The 21,950-nt window shown below is 34.3% G+C and overlaps 1 protein-coding gene across 4 annotated transcripts; it reads right to left on the reverse strand.

Annotated features, from left to right (window-relative positions):
- Nucleotides 1–15,661: 15,661 nt before the first annotated feature.
- On the reverse strand, nucleotides 15,662–21,811 carry LOC107905444 (uncharacterized). Of its 4 annotated transcripts, XM_016832204.2 has the most exons (12): nucleotides 21,700–21,809; nucleotides 21,292–21,513; nucleotides 19,041–19,420; nucleotides 18,650–18,808; nucleotides 18,187–18,274; nucleotides 17,990–18,087; nucleotides 17,637–17,762; nucleotides 17,412–17,555; nucleotides 16,738–16,845; nucleotides 16,102–16,153; nucleotides 15,962–16,018; nucleotides 15,736–15,879 (listed from the first exon to the last, which is right to left on the reverse strand). In XM_016832204.2, the coding sequence occupies exons 3-11, from the start codon at nucleotides 19,392–19,394 to the stop codon at nucleotides 15,993–15,995; spliced, it is 1,155 nt and encodes a 384-aa protein (XP_016687693.1). In that variant the 5' UTR covers nucleotides 19,395–19,420; nucleotides 21,292–21,513; nucleotides 21,700–21,809; the 3' UTR covers nucleotides 15,736–15,879; nucleotides 15,962–15,992. The 4 variants fall into 4 exon arrangements, with proteins under 4 accessions (XP_016687774.1, XP_040968532.1, XP_016687842.1 ...); XM_016832285.2 differs by lacking the exon at nucleotides 15,962–16,018 and having other exon boundaries at nucleotides 15,662–15,879; nucleotides 21,700–21,811; XM_041112598.1 differs by lacking the exon at nucleotides 15,962–16,018 and having other exon boundaries at nucleotides 15,662–15,879; nucleotides 17,637–17,729; nucleotides 21,700–21,807.
- Nucleotides 21,812–21,950: the final 139 nt, after the last annotated feature.

Here is a 21,950-nt window from a genome sequence, read left to right on the forward strand (position 1 = left end):
AGGAATGTCCGATCTGAGAAACTTGAATGTAAACATTGTGGTAAAAGACATCTAGGAAATTTTAGATTGAATGACCGAGCTTGTTTTCGATGTGAATCTCTGGATCATTTTGTAATAGATTGTTCTGAACCTGTTGAGCAAGAAAATGTACAAAATCCGAGATCGAGTAACACCTCAGCTAAAGGTAGACCTTTCAGAAATTTGAGAAATGCAAGTGGTGGTCAAAGAGTTACTGGGGATACTGCTGTTAGATCTGAGGCCAGAGCACCTGCCAGAGCCTATGCTATCCGAGCTCGTGAGGAAGCTTCGTCACCAGACGTGATTACCTGTACTTTTACTCTTTATGATACTTATGTGATTGCTTTGATAGATCATGGATCAACACATTCGTATATATGTATGAACCTAGTGAACAGTAAGACTTTTTCTGTAGAGTCTATTGAATTTGTGATTAGAGTTTCAAACCCTCTAGGCAGATGTGTTCTAGTTGATAAAGTCTGTAAGAATTGTCCGTTAATGTTTTGAGATAATTGTTTTCCAGCTGATATGATGATATTACCTTTTGATGAGTTTGATATTATTCTAGGAATGGATTGGTTAACTTTGCATGATGCTGTAGTGAATTGAAAACAGAAAACTATTGATTTGAGATGCAAGAATGATGAAATAGTCAGAGTTGAATCTAGTGATTTAAATGGGTTACCTACTATGATATCTTCGATGAAAGCTTTGAATATTGTGAGAAAGGGTTGTAAAGCCTACCATGCTTATGTTATTGATTCGAAAGTGTTAGAAAAGAAAATAGAATCTGTACCTGTTGTCTGTGAGTTCTCTGATGTGTTTCCTGAAGAACTTTCGAGATTACCTCCAATTAGAGAAGTAGAATTTGGCATAGAATTGGTACCTGGTACTACTCCGATTTCAATAGCTCTGTATAGAATGGCTCCGACCAAATTAAAGGAATTGAAATCTCAGTTACAAGAATTGATCGATCGAGGATTTGCTAGACCGAGTTTCTCACCTTAGGGTGCTCCTGTTCTGTTTGTGAAAAAGAAAGATGGCACAATGAGAATGTGTATTGATTGCCGTCAACTTAATAAAGTGACTGTAAAGAACAAATACCCTCTACCTAGAATTGATGATTTATTCAATCAGTTGAAAGGTGCTACTATGTTTTCTAAGATAGATCTGAGACCGGGTTACTACCAGTTACGAGTAAAGGATTCTGATATTCCGAAAGCTGTTTTTAGAACAAGGTACGGGCATTATGAATTTTTAGTTATGCCTTTTGGACTAACGAATGCACCTGCTATTTTTATGGATTTGATGAATAGAATTTTCAGATCGTATTTAGATCAATGTGTGGTTGTATTCATTGATGACATATTGATTTATTCACGAGATGAAACTGAACATGCCAAGCATTTAAGAATAGTGACAGTTATATGCAAAGTTCAGTAAATGTGAGTTCTTGCTGAGAGAAGTTTGTTTTCTAGGTCATATCGTATCAGCCTCCGGTATCCGAGTTGATCCGAGCAAAATTTCAGCTATTTTGGACTGAAAACCTCCAAGGACTGTATCTGAAGTCTGTAGTTTTCTAGGACTTGCTGGTTACTATAGAAGATTTTTAAAAGGTTTCTCGATGATTGAAACTCTGTTGACAAAGTGTCTCCAGAAAGATGTGAAGTTTGAGTGGTCTGAAAGATGTCAGAATAGCTTTGATCAATTGAAGACTTTATTGACTGAAGCTCCGGTATTAATACAACCTGAATCGGGTAAAGAATTTATAATTTACAGTGATGTTTCGTTGATTAGTCTGGGATGTGTTCTAATGCAAGAAGAAAAAGTTATTGCTTATGCTTCGAGACAGTTAAAGCTGCATGAAAAGAACTATCCGATAGACGATCTTGAGTTAGCTGCAATTGTGTTTGCCTTGAAGATTTGGCGTCACTATTTGTTTGGTGAGAAATGTCATGTATTTTCTGATCATAAAAGTCTGAAGTATTTAATGACGCAAAAAGACTTGAATCTGCGACAGAGAAGATGGTTAGAATTGTTAAAAGACTACGAACTTGTGATTGATTATCATCCGGGCAAAGCTAATGTTGTTGCTAATGCTCTGAGTAGGAAATCGTTGTCTGCGTTGCGTGCTATGAACGCTCATCTAACACTGTCTGATGATACCTTGGTTTGTGCTAAATTGAAAGCAAAACCCTTGTTTATACAATAGATCTGTGAGGCTCAGAAATATGATAATGAATTGATAGAAAAATAAACTCTATGTAATTCTGAATTCCGGGTTGATGTTGATGGCTGTTTGAGATTCAGAAATAGACTTTGTGTCCCGAGAAATTCAGAGCTAATTCAGATAATTTTGAATAAGGCTCACAGTAGTAGATTTTCTATACATCTGGGAAGTACGAAAATGTATAACGATTTGAAACAACTATACTGGTAACCAGGAATGAAAAGAGATATTTCTGATTTTGTTTCTAAATGTTTGATCTGTCAACAAGTTAAAGCTAAACATAAGGTGCCATCTGGTTTATTACAACCGATTATCATTCCGGAGTGGAAATGAGATCGTGTGACCATGGACTTTGTGTCAGGTTTATCTCTGTCTCCAAAAAAGAAAGATTCGATCTGGATTGTAGTTGACAGGTTGACAAATTCAGCTTATTTTATTCCAGTACGATCTAATTTTTCACTCGATAAATTGGCTGAGTTATATATTTTTGAAATTGTGAGATTGCATGGTGTGCCCTTCTCGATAGTGTCAGATAGAGACTCGAGATTTACATCGGATTCTGGAAGAAATTGCAAGATGCTCTGGGTACTAAATTACAATTTAGCACTACATTTCATCTGCAAACAGATGGTCAATTTGAACGGATTATTCAGATTCTTGAGGATATGTTGAGATGTTGTATTCTTGAGTTTGAAGGTACTGGGAACAGTATCTACCCTTGATTGAATTTGCTTATAATAACAGTTTTCAGTCGAGCATCAAAATGGCACCGTACGAAGCTTTATACGATAGAAAGTGTAGAACTCCGTTATACTGGTCTAAGCTCTGTGAGAATAAGATTTACGCTATTGATCTGATAAAAGAAACTGAACAGAAAGTCAAAGTAATCCGAGATAGTCTGAAAGATGTCTCTGATCGTCAGAAATCTTATGCGGATTTAAAACGAAAAGATATCAAATTTGAGATCGGCGATAAAGTGTTTCTGAAAGCATCTCCGTGGAAGAAACTGCTTTGATTTGGTAAAAAGGGCAAGTTAAGTCCAACGTTTATCGGACCGTATGAAATCATTGAGCGAATTGAGCCGGTTGCTTATAGATTGAAATTACCATCTGAGTTAGAAAAGATACATAATGTGTTTCACGTATTGATGCTTCAACGATACAGATCTGATCCTTCGCATGTAATTTCTCCATCTGATATTGAAATCCATTCTGATATGACTTATGAAGAAAAGTCAATTCATATTCTGTCTCATGAGATCAAAGAATTACGTAATAAGAGACTTCCGTTAGTCAAAGTGCTATGGCATAGACACTGAGTAGAATAGGCTACATAGGAGCCTGAAGATGTAACGAAACAACAATATTCGAATCTGTTTAACGGTAAGATTTTCGGGGACGAAAATCCCTAAGGGGGGAGAATTATAATAGTCTGGTTTAGACCTTAGTCAGAATAGTGGTTTCGGGACCACAAATTCGAGTTCGAAAAATATTTTAATATTATTTTCTGTGTCTGTGATATGTGAATTTATATCTGCGAAATTTCTGTGATTTAATTTGTCTGTTTCTATGCTTAATTATGAATAAGGACTTAATCGCGTAAAACGCAAAAGTTGCATGCTAATTGTTAAAGTGCCTATTTGGCTTGGCTTTCTATAGTAAAGGTCCTTAATTTGTTATTAAACCATTAGAAACATGAGTGGACTATTATGGCCTTATTATAATGATTTATTAATGGCTTAATAAATGGGGCAAAATTGGTATTTAGTATTTTATGTTAATTAAAGTAAACAAAATGCATGAAATTAGCCATTTCCCATGTGTTCTTGCCGAAAATACCAAGCAAAATAAAAAGAAAAAGAGCCTTAGGGTTTCGGCATTTGCAAGCATCAATTAGGTAGTATTTTTTATCAGTTTTTATTTTTACGTTTCTGTGATCGTTGCTTCGTGTTCTTCAAAGCCCATGTCTAAATTTCTATTTCTGTTAAAGATTTCATGAAATGCCATTGTTGATATCATGAGCTTTGTGATGTTTTTGGATGGATTATGAAGGTTTGGTAGATGAGTTATAAGTTTTGTCTTTGAATTTTGATGAAATTGAGCTATTTGAGCTAATTTGTGAAAATAGGGTTTTAAAAGACTAAATTACAAATTAAATATGTTATTTGGGCTTGTATAGAAGCCATGTATATTCGGCCAAGCTATAGTCTTGGTGAATTTTGCATATTTGTGATTTTGTGAAAATGGACTAAATTGTCAAAGCGTGAAATTATAAGGGCTAAAATAAAAAGTTCCCTAAATATATGTATATGGATTAAATTGAATGTAATAAATGATTTAATGGTTGAAATTTTATTGTATTAGATCAAGAACAAAGAAAATCGGACTTAGATCGGGGGCAGTCCAAATTAGCCGAATAGTCAACTCGTTCCGTCCGAAATCCGTCCAAGGTAAGTCTAATTAAAATTTTGTGTTAATTTGAATAAATTCTGCACATATAAACTTTAATCTGTATTGGATGGCCTTGAGTGCCAGATGAATATCTTTGGAATAAAGTATACTAATATGTTAGTATCCGAAAAGCTCTGTATACTTCTAAAGGAAAGTTGACATCTATTTGAGATATCGTGTAAGACCGTGTCTGGGACACAGGCCTCGATTGAGATTTACGTATAAGACCATGTCTGGGACATCGGCATCGTATCTGATTTCATGTAAGACCTTATCTAGGACAGAGGCATCGACATTGAATTACATGTAAGACCACGTCCAGGACGTCGGCATTGTACCTGTTTATGATTATCTGTTTCATTTCTGAACCATCTGAGGATTAAGTACGAGATATGGGAATGAATGTATTATGAAATGTATAATCTATACAGTTAAGTATGTATCATACTAAGTCTCTGAATATAAAAAACTCGGTTCTGTGAAGTATGTACGAAACCATGAATTACTTCCTGAAATAACTCTGAAATTCTTACTATTGATTTTACTTATATGTTTTAATAGATGGACTAGCTGTATGTGACTTCCTAAGCTCTTTGTAGCTTACTCTGTGTGATTTCTGTCTGTTTTACAGTTATCGTAGCTACTGAAGGCTCGGGATAGTCGAGGATCTTCACCACACTATCAAACTCATTTTAGTACTTTTGAAAGTGTAAATATTTTTTTTAAGTATGGCATGTATAGGCTAGAATGTTTAAGTAAGTAAGCTTGATATGTATATATGTTATGCCATGTGAATTGGCTAATAAATGATAAGTTTGTGCATAGTTTTGGTGTATGTTTGTAATGTGTTATATTCTAATGTGTTTTGGTCATCTTTAAGCATGTTTTGAGCATGAAATTGGTTGAAAATTTTGGTATGAATATTGTATATTATTACTTGAAGGATTGGCCCTTAGAGAAGTGGCAAATTGGCTTAAACCAAGCCTGCATTGTGCCACACGGTTAGGGAACACGTGCGTGCCTGATGGCCGTGGGCTTAAGTTAGTAGCTAGCTAAGTACCACACGGCCGTGTCTATTGGCCTTGGAAAAAGTCAGTATTGGACCTATTTTTGGCACAGCTGGTTCACATGGGTGTGTCTAATGCCCGTGTGTGCCACACGGCCTAGTCAACACAGGCGTGTGACTTTAACTATTTTAGAAGATTTGGTTAAGTTCTAAAAATTCTAAATAGGTTCGGTTTAGTTCCAACCTTTCCTTAAATGTATGTTTTAGATCTTGTAGACCACATTGATGAATGAATTGGTGATGAATGCTTCTGTATTAATGATATATGATATCTATGATTCTGAAATGTTTGGTCCGTCCGGTGATGCCCTTACCTATTCCAGCGACGGTTACGGGATAGGGGTGTTACAAGGACTGTGAGTAGTTATTGATTAACCTTTGGGAAAGTAAGTATAATTACAGATGCCTGAATTGAAAATTCTTTATTTATTTTATGATTATTGGTTACATGATTAATCTTATTGATGATGGTCTGATTCTAGCTAAGTTAAAAGCTAAATCAATGCTTTCCTTGCGAGTTTAAGAAGCTCAGAAATGTGTTAGTGAATGGCAAGCTAAATGAGTACAGTATGAGTCAATTTTTGATTCTGAATTTTAGGTCTGACTTGATGACTGATGTTATTGTTTTGAGATAGATATTGCATGCAAATGAATCTAAAGCTTATGCAGAAGTCTTTGTACGAGGCTCAGTAGTATCACGTCTGTTCATCCAAGAGTAATAAAATGTACAGTTATATGAAGTAGACATTCTGGTGATTGAGTATGTACCATGATATTTAGAATTTATGTTTAGATGTCTATTTGTTAGCAAGTAAGCCGAACATCAAGAGCATTCAGGACTATTGCAGTCAGTGATAATACTAGTATGTTATATGATAGAGTCATTATAGATTTCATATCGAGACTACCTCTATTCCCGAAATGGACGATGTTGTTTGAATGTTGATCATTTGATAAAATCCACATGATTGTTTCAGTATCTACCGAGTTCTTATTTGACAGATCAACTGAGTATATGGGTTCTTAAGAGAGTAATTTAGATCTTTGGCAATATACTTCAGCACTATGTGCTAAAGTTCAGAGGTTACTGGAAAAAGATATACGAGGTTAAATCGATTTGTGATTCTGAGAAGTTAGTGAAAGTGTTTCATGAGAGTTGAAAACTGTAACGCCCCGTACCCGAGACCGTTTCTGGAGTCGAACACGAGGTGTTAACGGACTTAATTCATTTCTTAAACAGCTCATACAATTCATTTTAAAATTTTCAGACAAGCTGGCTAACTGCATCACAGTCTCTTTAAAAATCATATCTCGAGTTTCAAAACTCGAAATCCAGTTCCGTAAATTTTTCCTGAAACTAGACTCATACATATATCTACTAATTTTTTTTTCAGAATTTTTGGTCGGGCCAATTAGTACAGTTTATTAGTTAAAGTCTCCCCTGTTTCAGGGTTCGACTACTCTGACCTCTTTGTATTACGAATTAGATATCTCCCTGTACAGAGCTACAATGACTATGCCGTTTGTCTCAAATAAAACTAGACTCAATACTGAATCTGTACATATAAATCATGACTTATAATTATCTTTTTAAAATTTATGGTGAATTTCCAAAGTCATAACAGGGGATCCAGAAATCGCTCTAGCCCTGTTTCACAAAAATTTAAACATCTCATAAAATATAGCTCATATACCTGTTTTGCTTCTTCCATATGAAAATAGACTCATCAGGATTCGATTCCATAACTTATTCATTATTTAATTTCATTTCTACTATTTTTAGTGATTTTTCAAATTCACGTCACTACTGCTGTCTGAATCTATTTTGTGGTAAATTTTACCTATTTCATGGTTTCCATGGATTAGCTAGCAATTTGACATACATAGCACCAAATATGATCATGATTAGCCATTCCAATGGCTAATCATTACCAAGCATTTCCATACCACTCAATAACCATATCATAAGACCATATATACAAAATGATTATAATGCTATACTCAAAATATACAAGCCATTTTCGCATGGCTATACGAATATACATTACCAAAAGATACTTAATTAACAACAAAGGTCAGTCCTATACATGCCATTATCAAAGTTCAACTAAAAGAGTACCAAAAGGGGCTTAGATAGTGTGGATGACTTCAACTTTGAGATCCCTGAAAACCGTAGCTGACGAACAAAATCTACAAAACATAGAATTAAGACAACAAAGTAAGCATTAACATGCTTAGTAAGTTTTAAGCATTTAATTTAAAATCAAACATTAAGTATCGCTAAGTTCATACTTAAACTGTAAATCATTTGACCGGTTGAACACAAGCGTACTAGTTATAAGGCTGATTGGCCTAATACATACATGTATACTCACAAGGCTTTTAGCACATACTTTACCGTACTATTTAGCTCATACAATTAAATTTAGACATATACTTCCTTATAACAATGAACATCAACCAAATAGACCATTCTCTTATTCGTAGATACGGTACTCATCCACACACATACATATATATATACAAACTGATAAATACATATGTATATATATATCTAATTATCATTCTTTATATTAATAGTTTGTTTTAAAAACATCAATCGACATATGAGTACGTAGTACGTACCTGGCTATCTTAGTGTATCATACCAAATCAATAGTGGTTTTCTCGAATATTCAAATTCACGATTTTACTCAAATCACCGGCGTTAAGCCTGCTAGGTTTAAAACCCGAGTCCGATCACTAGCATAAAGCCTTCAGGACTATTAGCCCGGATATAATTCCAGCACATAGCCGGCGAACCTGAAGTTCGAATATGATTCCCGCATATAGCCTACGGACTTTAAGTCCGGATATAATTCCTGCATATAGCCTCCCGCATATAGCCTACGGACCTTAAGTCCGGATATAATTCCCGCATATAGCCTACGGACCTTAAGTCCGGATATAATCACCATATATCATGTATATATATTCATATTTTACCACATCTCATTCTACATATCACAACAGTAGTCATTTCCACATTCAAAATAAGCTTCATACGAGTACCATTGTTAATATTACGGTTCAAACATCATAGAAAATTCTCACATACTCCTTCTATCATTCAACTTATCCTATAATGATCAATCATCTATGAATCATATAAATAAGTTATTAATCATACACTTTATTCAAATAAGACTAAAAGATCCAGCTTTACACTTATCCAAGTATCATCAATCATTTACTAAAGGTGATTACTCAAAACTTACCTCGGTGTTTTGAACAGTTGTGGATAATCTACTCGGCTGCTTTCTCCTTTCCCCTATCTGATTGAGACCCCTTTTGCTCTTGAGCTTAATTTAGAACAAATAAATTTATTTAAATTACTTACTCGACTTTACTTTTTAGTAGTCACAATAGACAATCATATAAACTTCAATACATATACATAATGCATGCTTTTAATATAAAAATTAATGTTAAATGTCATCAATAAATAAAGCCATACACACACAGCTTATAAGCAAATTTCATCCTTACATAGCCTATAGTTCTCTCGGCCACTCATTCCACAACCTAACAAAACTTCAATTCGAAATCATTAGTCGAATATCAATTGACTTAAGCTACCTTTAAACTTTTACTTATCCCCTCATACCAAACTATCAAAATGAACTAATTATAATTATATAAGTACTACCAAAACCGAAACCTATGCATAATATTATTTCTTATGCCCAAACCAAAGACCACATTCGGCAACTTTCATCCACCATTCTACCAAGCACAACCGATTACCCATTCTCTTCTTAAATCTAAATTCGGCACCTCCAAACAAAATAAGTTAAAATTTTCAACTTTTATGCTAACATAACCAGCAACTTAACACATCCACATAACTAACATGCTAATAACATCAAGGCATCAACTAAAATTTTTAAGCTTCTTAGCCGAATCCTAACTCTCCAACAACCCCAAATCCAACCATGAGATAGATAGAATTTAGACTAATCATCCAAAGGATGTATAAACTTCCAAAAGTAACATTGAACATACCTTAATCTAGAGAACCACCTTGGCCGAATTTTTCTTCTTCTTCTTCCTCTAGTTACGGCAATGGAGGAGCAACATAAGCTAACTTTGGTTTCTCCTCCCACTAACCACTATTATTTTATTATCCATATTCTTTATTTTATTTTTTTTAACACAAAATATTAACATAAAATATTTATAATATGTTTTAATCCATAACATAGCCGGCCACTATCTAAAATTTGGCTAATTTGACATGCAAGTACTAGCATTTTCTAACATGCATTAATAGGCCACTTTAACATTTGCCTAGCACATTTCTAAATTTTCTCACACAAGTCCTATTTAATAAATTTAACATACTATATACAAAATTTAAGCATGAAATTTTCACACATGCATATTCATATATAATAAGCATCAAATATGACTGTTAATTATTTTTTTATGACTCAGTTTCGTGGTCTCGAAACCACTTTTCGACTAGGGTAAATTTAGGGTTGTCACAAAAACAACTTCTTCTGCTAAGATTTTCGGGGACGAAAATCCCTAAAGGGGGAGAGTTGTAATAGCCTGATTTTGAATCTAGTCGAAATAGTAGTTTCGGGGCCACAAATTCAACGTAATAAAATACATTTTTATTATATTTTTATGGCCTAAAGTTTTACGGAATGATTTCGTGAAAATTTCGTTCGAAAATTTCGACGTTTGGGCACTCAATTTAGTCAAAAGGACTAAATTGTTAAAGTGTAAAAGTTGAGTTCTACATGTTAGAGGTGTCCAATTGTTATGAAATTTTAAATTGGAGGTCCTTAAATGGTAATTAGACCATTGGTTAAGTTGGTGGACAAAAATGGACATGGTTTGATATATTTCTAAAGTTTTTCATTAAGGGCAATTTGGTCATTTGGTAATTAAAATGAATTAAAAACAAAATTAAAAGCCAATTTTTGTCCATCTTCAACCCCATGGCTGAATTTCACAAGGGTAAACCATGCCTAGGGTTTTTCAAGCTTCCAAGCTCGATTGTAAGTCCGTTCTAGCCTCGTTTTTAATGTTTTTTTACGTTTTTGAAATCTTCATGACAAGATCTACCTATTTCTACCACTGATTTGAAGAGATGTCAAAGTTTAAATTTTTACCCATGTTGAATATTTGTGTATTTTGATGTTTGATGGTAGAAATTGCATGTTAGTTGTTTGTTAAACGACTTTTGCTAAGTGATTTTCGGTGAAAATGCCTAAAAGGACTTAATTTGTAAAAGTTATAAAATATGTAGTAAAAGTGAGTTTTAATGGAAATTGTGGGCTGTTATGGTTATGAAAATGATTTGGCTAGGCTTGTATGTTAAACAAATTGAATAAATTTCATTTTTCGAGTTTAGGGGCAAAAATGTAAATTTGTGAAACTTTAGGGGCAAAAATATAATTTTGTCATAATATGATTTTTGGGTCACATTGAATAATGTGACTAATAAATAAGCTAAATGTGATATTATAGATCAAGGAAAATGAGGTTCGGACCTAGGACAGGGGAAAAACGAGTATTCGGCGGTTAGATCCCTTTTTGTTATCATTGGTATCGAGGTAAGTTTGTTTGTAAATAATGCAACTTTATATTATGTATTTAATTTTTTGATATTGCATGAATTGTACAATAATCATTATGGATACGTTCGACGAAGATTCGATACGGCGAAATTCCCAGTTGAACCTTAGGAATAGATAGGATACAAATGTCATGACATTAGGGTTAATGAGATTACGTGTAAGACTATATCTAGGATATGGCATCGATATGAGACTTCGTGTAAGACCATATCTGGGATATGGCATTGATATGAGACTTCGTGTAAGACTATAGCTAGGCTATTGGCATCGATATGAGATTCCATGTGAGACCGTATCTGGGATATGGCATTGGAACGATACTATATGTACGAGATTCTCGAGTATCCTTTAGTATTCCAAGTGGTTCAATGGGAAATTAAATGGGTATGTCAAAGAAGAGAAAGAGCCTGTAAGTATTACGAATTCTGTACAAGTATGTACATAAATTATACGCATTGATTTTAAGATATGGTGAGTTCATGATTTCAATGAGAATGTATGGTAAATTCAATTGGCGATCGTGTAATTGGCTTTCGGGCCAAATTGAGTTATGATCTAGCATGTTTGATTCACACAAATTGTGATTTATCGAATATGAAGAAAAAGGAAAAATTGGCATAATTGTGTATTAAAATGATTATGGGATGATATGAGCTTTGAAAAATTGAAAGATGTTAAAGTATATGCTCGAAATGTAAATACTCATATTTAATATGCATGTTTATTATGTGGTTTAAAATGATTTGTTAATTGTTGTAATATGTTACAACGAAAAGATTTCAGTTGTTGGGCTAATGCTTGAATATGTTAAATTATGCTTATAAGTTGATAGAGCAAACATTATGACTGAATAAAATTATAACCATGAGATTATGGTAGATTATCATAAATTGTGTTCACATTGTTGAATATGATAAACACTTGGTAAGATGTGAATGAGTAAGTTATATTTATGAGACTTAAATGATATTCGTATGGTTTTACATTATGTTAATTGTATGATATATGTATGGTTGAGGTTGCTTATTGTTTACATATGAACTTACTAAGCTATATAGCTTACCCCCTTCCTTTCCTATGTTTTATAGAGCCAGGAAGCTAGCTCGAGTTGGAGATCGCTGGAGATCCTATCACACTATCAAGCTATCACTACGAGTATTGATGAATTCAAGTTGTTTGAGTCTATGGCATGTATGGGGACTTGGTCATTTGGTTATATGTGTCTTTATGATTGTAGCCAATATATTGGTTTGCAATTGTCAAAGGCTTGTTTGATATTTGGCCATGTAAATTGACTTATTTTTGGGCTAACATGGTTGTGAACCTAAGTATATTTATATATGTGCCAATGGCTTTGGTGACTGTGCTTGATGAATGATGGAAGAATGATTTATGACATGAATGTAAATTGTTTGGCATGTGTTAGTCATGATTTTGGATGTTTTGGTTGCATAAGTATGCTATGTTTTGTGCCTTTGAATTGATGTGAGCGCATGCATGAGTAAGGGTGGCAAATGGCTTGGTAAACAGCCTTATTATTGTCCACACAGGTAGACACACGGGCGTGTGTCTAGGCCGTGTGTGACACACGGTCAGCCCCGTGAGCGTGTGATCCAGCCGTGTGTCCCCTGCACCTTAATTTAGGCAAAACAAAATGTCCAGAATTATGCACACAGGCAGAGACACGGGCGTGTGTCTCAACCGTGTGTGCTACATGGCCTAGCACACGGGCATGTGACTTGGTCATGTTACCTCATTTCGGTGATGAGGTTATAAATAGAATGCCCCCTATTTTGAACACAGCCTGAAGCACGGAAGTGTCTTAGGGTCACACGGGCGTGTCTTGAGCCCACACAGGCGTGTGACCCCTTTTGCATGAAAAATTTTTTAAGTTTCGCAAAAGTTTCCAAAGTTCTCGGTTTAGTCCCGAACCACTCCTAATGTATGTTTTGCACCTCGTAGGCTCTTTTAAGGGACGATATGAATGCATGTGAAAGGTTTTAAATTTGAGTGGAAATTCATGTCTCGGTTTTGAATGTTTATTTGAGTTTAAGTCCGGTAATGCCTCGTACCTTGTTCCCGCGTCGAATACGAGTAAAAGATGTTACAACTAATCTGTTTGAAAAAATTACAAGTTCACAATCAAATATACTACACTCAGGGCATTAGATCCAACAACCCATACATTATTTTGCAAAACTGTTAAAGTTTTGAAAGTTGCTAACATTGCCTCCTCGGCAACAGCGCGAACAACTTGATCGCCTCCAGACGTACTAACGTCCAAAGTGTGAATACTACAACTAAATGTATGGAACTGAGGCGGTGTCTGCAAGTATACAGGTTAGGTTACAATATAGTTACAATGAAGTAAGTGAGTGCTCCAAGAGTAGTACCCAAAAGAGGTGAGTACTAAATTAAAGTTAGCCAAAATGTGAATAGAAGTAATTAGTAATTTAAATAAATTATATTACGAAAAAACATAAATAAGTATTTTTGGATTTTATAAATAAAGAATTAAAAATGACTTAAACAAAAGAGACTTCGGAAAACTAATAGAATTAAAAATGACATAAACAAAAGAGACTTCAGAAATCTAACTTATAAACTTAGCCAAATCTAAACATGGATGATTAGCTCACTTCAGTGGTCATAACTAATTCTTATTTCGGGTTTTTATTCAATCAACTAGTCGTTGCCCTAGCAGAATCTCCCAATCTTTTACTAAACTAACGAGTCAGCAAAAACTACTTATCTCTTGACCTTACAGTCCAGATTAGTTGAGGGCTAAGGTGTTCACTGATATGTCATACCAATTTTGGGTTAATTCTCACCTAAATGACTTCCTAAAGTCGTCAAGCCTAGGGTTTAAGTTCTTTCTCTCCTAATTAGCTGATCCGCTAAGAAAACCCTACAAAGCAATTAGTTAACCACACCTCCACTCACTAATCCCCCATAAGAGGATTAGTTCCTCATGGATCTCATAAACATAATGAACTTGATAAATAAGATCAACATTAAGAACAAATCAAGAAAAAATTTTAAGAAGAATCCTGGAATGTATTTGAATGAAGCACGAAAACCACAATAACATTTGATCTCGTTTACAAGTTACATTCTTTGAACACAAATGAAAAGAACTGAAAATAAACATTGTCAATTTTGGCAACTTGAATACTAAGGAAGTGGTTTGTGAGGTAGTGGAAAGGGATATTGCACCGCTTGTGATTCAGTTCCAAGATAAACTTGCGAATATTGTTGAAGGGAATACTCAGCTTCCTATTGTCAGAAGAGAGTTGCCTAGATAGGTAAACTATTGAAGGTTGTTTCTTCTTTTTTTTTTCTTTGACATTCTAATTTTTTTCTATGTAGTACGGAGAAAAATCCACATTTCACTTAACCCCTTCAAAATGACAAACAATAGCAAAAAAAACTTGAAGCTAAACAAAACCCAATCCCTAGAAAATGCTTATTTTTCATCAAAGAATGCAAAAAGTAAAAAAGGGAAAACAGAGAAAAGGAAAAACCTCGATGACAAAGATGGCAGACCCTATCATAGATGAGGATGCATGGTTAAAGGAGATCAGGCAGAAGAGGCTTGACGATGGTTGATACAGGTGGGCCTGAGTACACCAGATCGCTTTCTCTAGAAATATCGACGACATCAGTGGCAATGCCGGCAAGGATTTGTTCTTAAGCAAAAGAAAGGGAAGGAATGGAAAATATTAGAAAGTTTTTTAAAAAGGTGAGGAGGGTTTAGCTGTGGTTTTATCATTCCCCGTTTATGAAGCATCAAACACTTAAAACATTTTGGAGTTGAATTTAATTCATTTTAATTCTTTCATTTGATTACATTTTTGGTAATTGAAATTGAGTTACATGGTTCCAAGTTGGCATGCGAAAGCAGGATGCCGTTAGCCGTCGGATATAATGGCAGCGATGATGGATACAATATAGAACTAAGGAAACTGTCTGTTGGGCATCGTCAGCTTACTTGCTTCTCACTGAAATTCGGGCCCAACCATTAACAGATACTGCTCAACTCCCGAAATTAAAATAACTAATGCAATAATTAAAATTAAATTTCGTTAATATTAAATCTTTCACAATTCCTTTCCTCTTCATTTAAATACACTCTGGCTAAAATTGATAAAAGGCACAAGCTTTGTATCTTAAATATATATATTTAAATAAGAATTTTCTATTATTGTTATATACGGATTTTAGTTTACTTAGTTAATTTTAACTTGAATTCTTCCCTTGTAATTATTTGATTTTACACTTTGTCCATCTTTACTAAAATAATTTGATCTTAGGTTCCCACAACAATCTGTAGAATAAGGGTTTAAAATAAAACCAAAATGTATGCCATTTGAATTTGATATCCCCATTAACATGCCTCTGATATTTGCATTGCTCCATTGAAGAGCTGAGCTTGAAGGCCAACAACAACATGATCTTCTGGGGTTTAAATGCAAAATTTTGCACCTACACAAGATCAAAATTTTAGCCAAAGAGTGACAAAATCCTAGACCTCATTCGTGTTTTATAAATATATTCCATAACAAACCAAAAAAACTTCTGCCAGCACAATCAATGAGTTAGGCCAACTCCTGGATTTGACCTTCTGCAAGGGTTAGAAAGATCTCATAAACATCCAGCAATTAATTGATCTTGATAAATACCAAAATGGTTCAAACCAAACCTCACCAGCAAGTTTGACAGCCAAATTGGCCTCAGCATCAGCCTCGCCATTCAATTCCTTTCACAGAGGTGAGCAAGAAAGGTTAAAATCATGCAATGCAATAAAAAGACAAAAAAAGTGACCAAAGATCTTATTCATGAGAATGCATTTTCGGAGTAATTGATTTGACTAAATTAGAATACACAATGAAAGGTAAGAAACAACAGTAAAATAGCATTATTGCAAAGACTCGTCTAAGTTGTTTAGATTTGAGACTTGAGAATTATTGGTAAGACTGATCAAAATTGATGTTTTAACACTGCAAATTATTTACAAGGTCTTATTTTTTATTCTGTGTTATCCAAGAGAAATACAAATTTATCCAAGAGAAATACAAATGGCATTAAAAACAAACATCAGCCATCAATTTATGTTCTACAGGTTCCAAGCTAAAAAGCTGGTACAATAGCCAAAGCATGCACTACCCATAAAAGAGCTTAAATATAAGTAAAAAGAAAATTGTAGATGCAAGCAATGATCCAAACTTTAAAAATAACATCATAAAGACCTAACAATGCTGGCACAACAAAGAGGCCATAGTAGTCATAAGAAAAAGAAATTTTGCCCATTACTTTGCTATCAAGTATAAAAATTGGTCATACCCTTAAAACGTGATTGATCTGAAATGAAAGAAACTTATCCTTCAGTTTCATTGCTTGCTCACACAGCTCAGACATGTGCTCATGTTTGACTTTCCATAAACCCTGCAGCTGTTCAACAACAAAACAGAAGCTAAGCTCCTTAACTTGAAATGACAATACTTCAATAAAATGAAAATAAACAACACAGCTCCTAGATTTAGGCACTATTATTATTTTGGTCAACCAAGATTTAGGCCATTATTGAAGCCCGGGAATAGCAACAGTTGAGCTATAATTTGTCCAGAGACAGTTTAGTTTGTCCCAGCTGACAGACCAGCCAAAAGAGAAGAAAAATTTTCTTATTTTGGGGGAAAAATATTGGGTTTAGAAAGCATGACAGAGGTAGAGAACAGGTGTGCATTCTAATAGGAAACTCCATTAATCATATTAAATACTCATCCCTTTTAGAACCAAGTTAAGAAGGAAAATTATAAAACTTTTTTGTTTGGAAAATTTTTAGGAAAAAGAGAGAAGGGACAGTGCTTCCATGCAGAACCAAGTTGCTAAGGAGACAAATTGCCCGGAGGCTAAAACTCTGAAGCATTAACCTAGTTTCAGCATTATCATCCAGATTTTTCTTTCTGAGAAAAATAACATCGACAAAGCAACAGTAAACAGATAGAAAGTTGGATTACCTGCATACAAACGAGTTTCGAGTCACCTCGGACATGAATGTTTGTATAACCTTTTCTAAGAGCATGTTTCAACCCTAAAATTAGGGCGCGATATTCAGCAGCATTATTGGTTGCTATGCCCAAACCCTCGCGCAATTTGCAGATCTGTTCAAACTCAAGGTTTCCAGCATCATGGAAAGATTAATGTGTGGAAAAGGTCTAATTTTTAAATGTTTAATTGCATACCACGTTTCCAGCATTAGTTTTCAATACAGCTGCTGCACCAGCAGGTCCAGGATTTCCTTTTGATGCACCATCAAACTCAAGAGTACAAGATTGCTGCCATAAAGACACAAGTACGGGCACAAAAGCCTATTTTCAGAGCAAAAAAGCATCACTTAATCTTGTTAAATTAATTCAGACACCCTTCTCTCTCTCACAAGAAACCCTCTTATGCTGTTTGAGGAACTATATTCAATCATCTTGAATAAAATGATAAAAAGAAACAATGGCCTTCAAGACTATATGTTCAATTCTGTGAATGAAATTAATGTCAATATTCACCAACATAATCAACTGTCACTACCAAATCTACTTACATGACCAGAGGATGTTATTTGAGCCCCAGCATGCGGATCCAACTTGACATGCTTTCTCGCAAGATCAGCTACGGCTATTGAACCAAGTGATCCCAGTCCTTACAAAAGGTTAAAGGTAAAATACTGAAAAATAATGTCACACCCAAACTCGTTTGATATTAATAATGATGTGCTCAGGGAACATTAAAACAACTAACCTACCCCATACTCTAACTGAAGCATATCCTGTGGTCTCTTTTTGGTTGCATCATTATGAGATGTTTCACCTTTAGAAGAAGATGGCTCCTGAAACATAATAAATAGAAACATTAGCCTTCAAATCTATAAAAGTCAATATCTTCACCTTCTCTGGATGGTATAAAACAGCTTTTGTGATACAGTTAACATGTGAAAGAATGAAACTAATCAAAGAACAAATAGATTGATCATCGATGGCCTCAAAACCTCCAAGCAGATCACATTAATTGGGAGATGCAAGTTTTAGGTGCAATTGTTGTCACAGGAACACATTCAAGCAAACAGAGACATGGGTGCAGGCGCAGAAAAAAAGAAAGGCAACATCAAAATCTTTTCTTTCCTTTTCTTTTCTTTTTTTCGATAGACTTGTTCAACCAAACAGCAAATTTGCAGTATGCATAAGGTTTATGCGCAAGGTCTCACCTGAAAAGGGCAGGGCATGAGCGCTCCAAAAATATCCTCTTTCACATCTGCAGCTCTAATAGTGTAGCGAGCATTCTTAAGCCCATAGGAAGAAAGATATATTTCAGTTTCCTTTGTTAAAGAGTAGCCTTTGTAAACACTGACCGGAGGATCACATATCTACTCCAAAAGAATAATAACATGTCAAAGTTAACAGAACAACGAAAAAGAAGAAACACAGAATCTAAATTTGAAAGATTACTATGATATTTGCATTACAATTATGTCATTTCATTGAAATCTAAAAAGCACATAACTATCAATATTGCAATTTGAATAACACAGTATAGCACAAAATTAGCCTAAAAGTAAATCAACATTAGGCGACATTAAAAAAAGGAAGAAGAATTACTGAGGATCCAACTTGGGTCTGACAATCAGCAAAGCTCTTGAAAACACCAACAACATCTCCCTTTCTCACTACAAAGAATGCATCTTTCTCGTTTTCCATCACCTTTGGTTGTTCTGGATCAAATTTTTTAGTCCTGGATGTTTTTTTTGTACTACTACTACTTTTCCGGGAAGAGTAACACTGAGTGCGAAATCTTGTCAACAAGAACTCTAAATCCACAGTCTTAACACTCGCGTGCTCAAAATTTCTTTTCCATAAGGGAACATGGCATTGGTTCAAAGAAGTTGAAATGAAATTACCAGCCTTTCTAAATAAAGCTGAACCATAAGTATGCACGTGTGGCGGGCAGTTCATCAGAAAGTAAAAGTGCTCCACAGTTCCTAAATTAATAGAGTTAAAACAAATATAAGTTTCCAACTAAATAACTGATATACTGAATATCCGTGTTGAACGAATATCCATGTCCAACACTCGGATAACATATTTGTTAAATCGTATAAAGGTTAGGGGGAAAATTTCCTATCATACAATCCTAAACCTTAACTAAACAAACTTAACAAAAACAATGCCAAAACCAGACCAAAATCATTAGAAAAGAATGCTGAATACTTTACTTTTCTTATTAGTACAAAATGAAACATCAAAATAACCAAAATCTCATTTTGAAAAGGAATAAATCAATCGATAAGGAAACATGTAGAAAGCAGGAAGAACCCAAATTTTAATTTCTTTGATAAGCCCAAAGGACAACTAATTCAAACCAGTTCAAATTGATTTTTATTAACTTCATTTTCTATTTGTGCTTTTCACTTTGGAAAATTATACAAACCCTAGGTCATTAAATCCTACAGTCCCAAAGAAAAAAAAAAGAACCCCAAAAAGGGAGAAAAGAAATCTAGGCTAGAAATCCTATGGGTCAATCTTGATTTTTCCTATTCATTTCCCAGAATTTCTCAACAATCAAACAGAATTTCGTAATTATGAATTTCCATTTAGATATCTCACCAGCACTTTTCGTCTCCATCCTAAGTTAATAAAAGATTAAAAATTTTTTTAATAAAATTTAAATAAATAAATAAAAACATTGCTTTCATGGGATAAACAACTCAATTATCAAATAAATTATACTTACATGCTCATTAAATATACTGATGCATATATTTGGGAGATAGTCCAAACATATACACATACTGCCATACGAATATCCTAAACCCTAATATATGCATATCAAGTACCTACTGTCAGATCATTAAGCAATATGAAAGACTGGTTCTTATGTAAAGCTTAAAATATGGATTAAAACTTAGAGAAAAGAAAACCTGTCTATTAACAAAAGTCAATTAATACACTATTGCAAGTATATATGTTTTTTACGCTCTTAGATATCATAGTAAACTCCAATAACGAGTAAAGAATCATGTGTAACTCTCACAATCTTGTCTGAGATTAGTGATCTCAAATCATGTGTAATACAAAAGAAAAAGAAAACAAAAGATGGTGCTCTCTTTTATCTTTTCTCCGGTTTTGATAAAAATAGAACTTATTCCATGAAACTGAAACCCCCTAAATCTTCATGAATTCGATTTAAAATCCTATTAATTAATGTTTGCAAAGTTTTTTTTTTTTAAAAAAAATCGGTATTATTTTAAAATCCAATAATAATAATAACTATATATTATAATTATTATTATTCTTATTATTGTTGTTATTATTGTTATTGTTCTTCTTTTTCTTCTTGTTATTGTTATTGTTGTTATTATTCTTCTTATTCTTCTTATTCTTATTATTCTTATTGTTACTGCTTACAGATTACCAAACCAGTGCAAAATGAGAGGGAAAGGGAGATTACAGTGGGATCCTCCCTAATGCACCACTGTTTCGTTTGTTCTTTCAGGGATTTTACTTTGGGAAATCAAGGAACTTCAAGATTCTATCAAACTTCAAAGCAATAATAAACGAATTTGTCATTCACATAGCAGAATATACACTGTTATCCCACTTTTTTCTCTGTACATTATCATGCTGGAAATTCCAAAGTTCATACCAACAAAAATATATATATCTGCAGCAAACAACTATTGAGTTTGATATTTACATAACATACAAATTAAGCACAAAGGGATAAAAGATGGGCCCATAACAGTGAAATGCTAGGTCAAGTTTGCACCCGACAACCAAAATTAAGTTTAAGTCTAGTCATCAGAGAAATACTGGCAACTTGGAAGGATGGTGATGATATTTAAAGCCTTACCTGAGTTGGGTTCAAGTTCTCAGTCCTGCCACAACAGTGGAAGCAAGCAACAGAGGAAGCAGAAGACAGGGATTGGGGCTGAAATCAGGTGGGCGCTGGCGATAAAGGAAGTGGGAGACGAAGTGGCAGCCGGAGTGGAGACGGCTGTCGACGGAACTAATTTGGGATTAAGGGGGAGGGGAAGGGAGGGGAGGTGACTCGATCGGAGGCTGGGAGGTATACCTAAACATTAAAGTAATTAAAATATCAGTATTAAAAATTTGGTCCGGGCCTGAGCCAAAATCATACCCAAAGTCTGGTCCATTTTGAAAATGGGTTTCGTATTCCATTTTTCGAATGAAAAAAAAAACTTAATCAAGAAATTAAACAAACTCTGAAAGAGAAAGCGTGAAAGGGATAAAAACTCACAATGGGTTTTGATGAATGAATCCTTAACTTGCTATTTTATTCTGAGAAATTTCTTAAATTTCAATCTCCAAATCCGTTTTTCCAAGAATTTAATCATCTTTATATGAATAGAGATTACAGCAGGTATCAGTTTATGCAGTATCATAATTCTATTATACATAACTGCTTTAAAATCTCAACCCGTATGCATAATTGCTTTAAATTTTGAATATCTCTTTAAACCAAAGTATTACTACTATCCGAATTAAAAT

This window comes from Gossypium hirsutum, chromosome A05 (assembly GCF_007990345.1).
Source record: "Gossypium hirsutum isolate 1008001.06 chromosome A05, Gossypium_hirsutum_v2.1, whole genome shotgun sequence".
Lineage (NCBI taxonomy): Eukaryota > Viridiplantae > Streptophyta > Magnoliopsida > Malvales > Malvaceae > Gossypium > Gossypium hirsutum.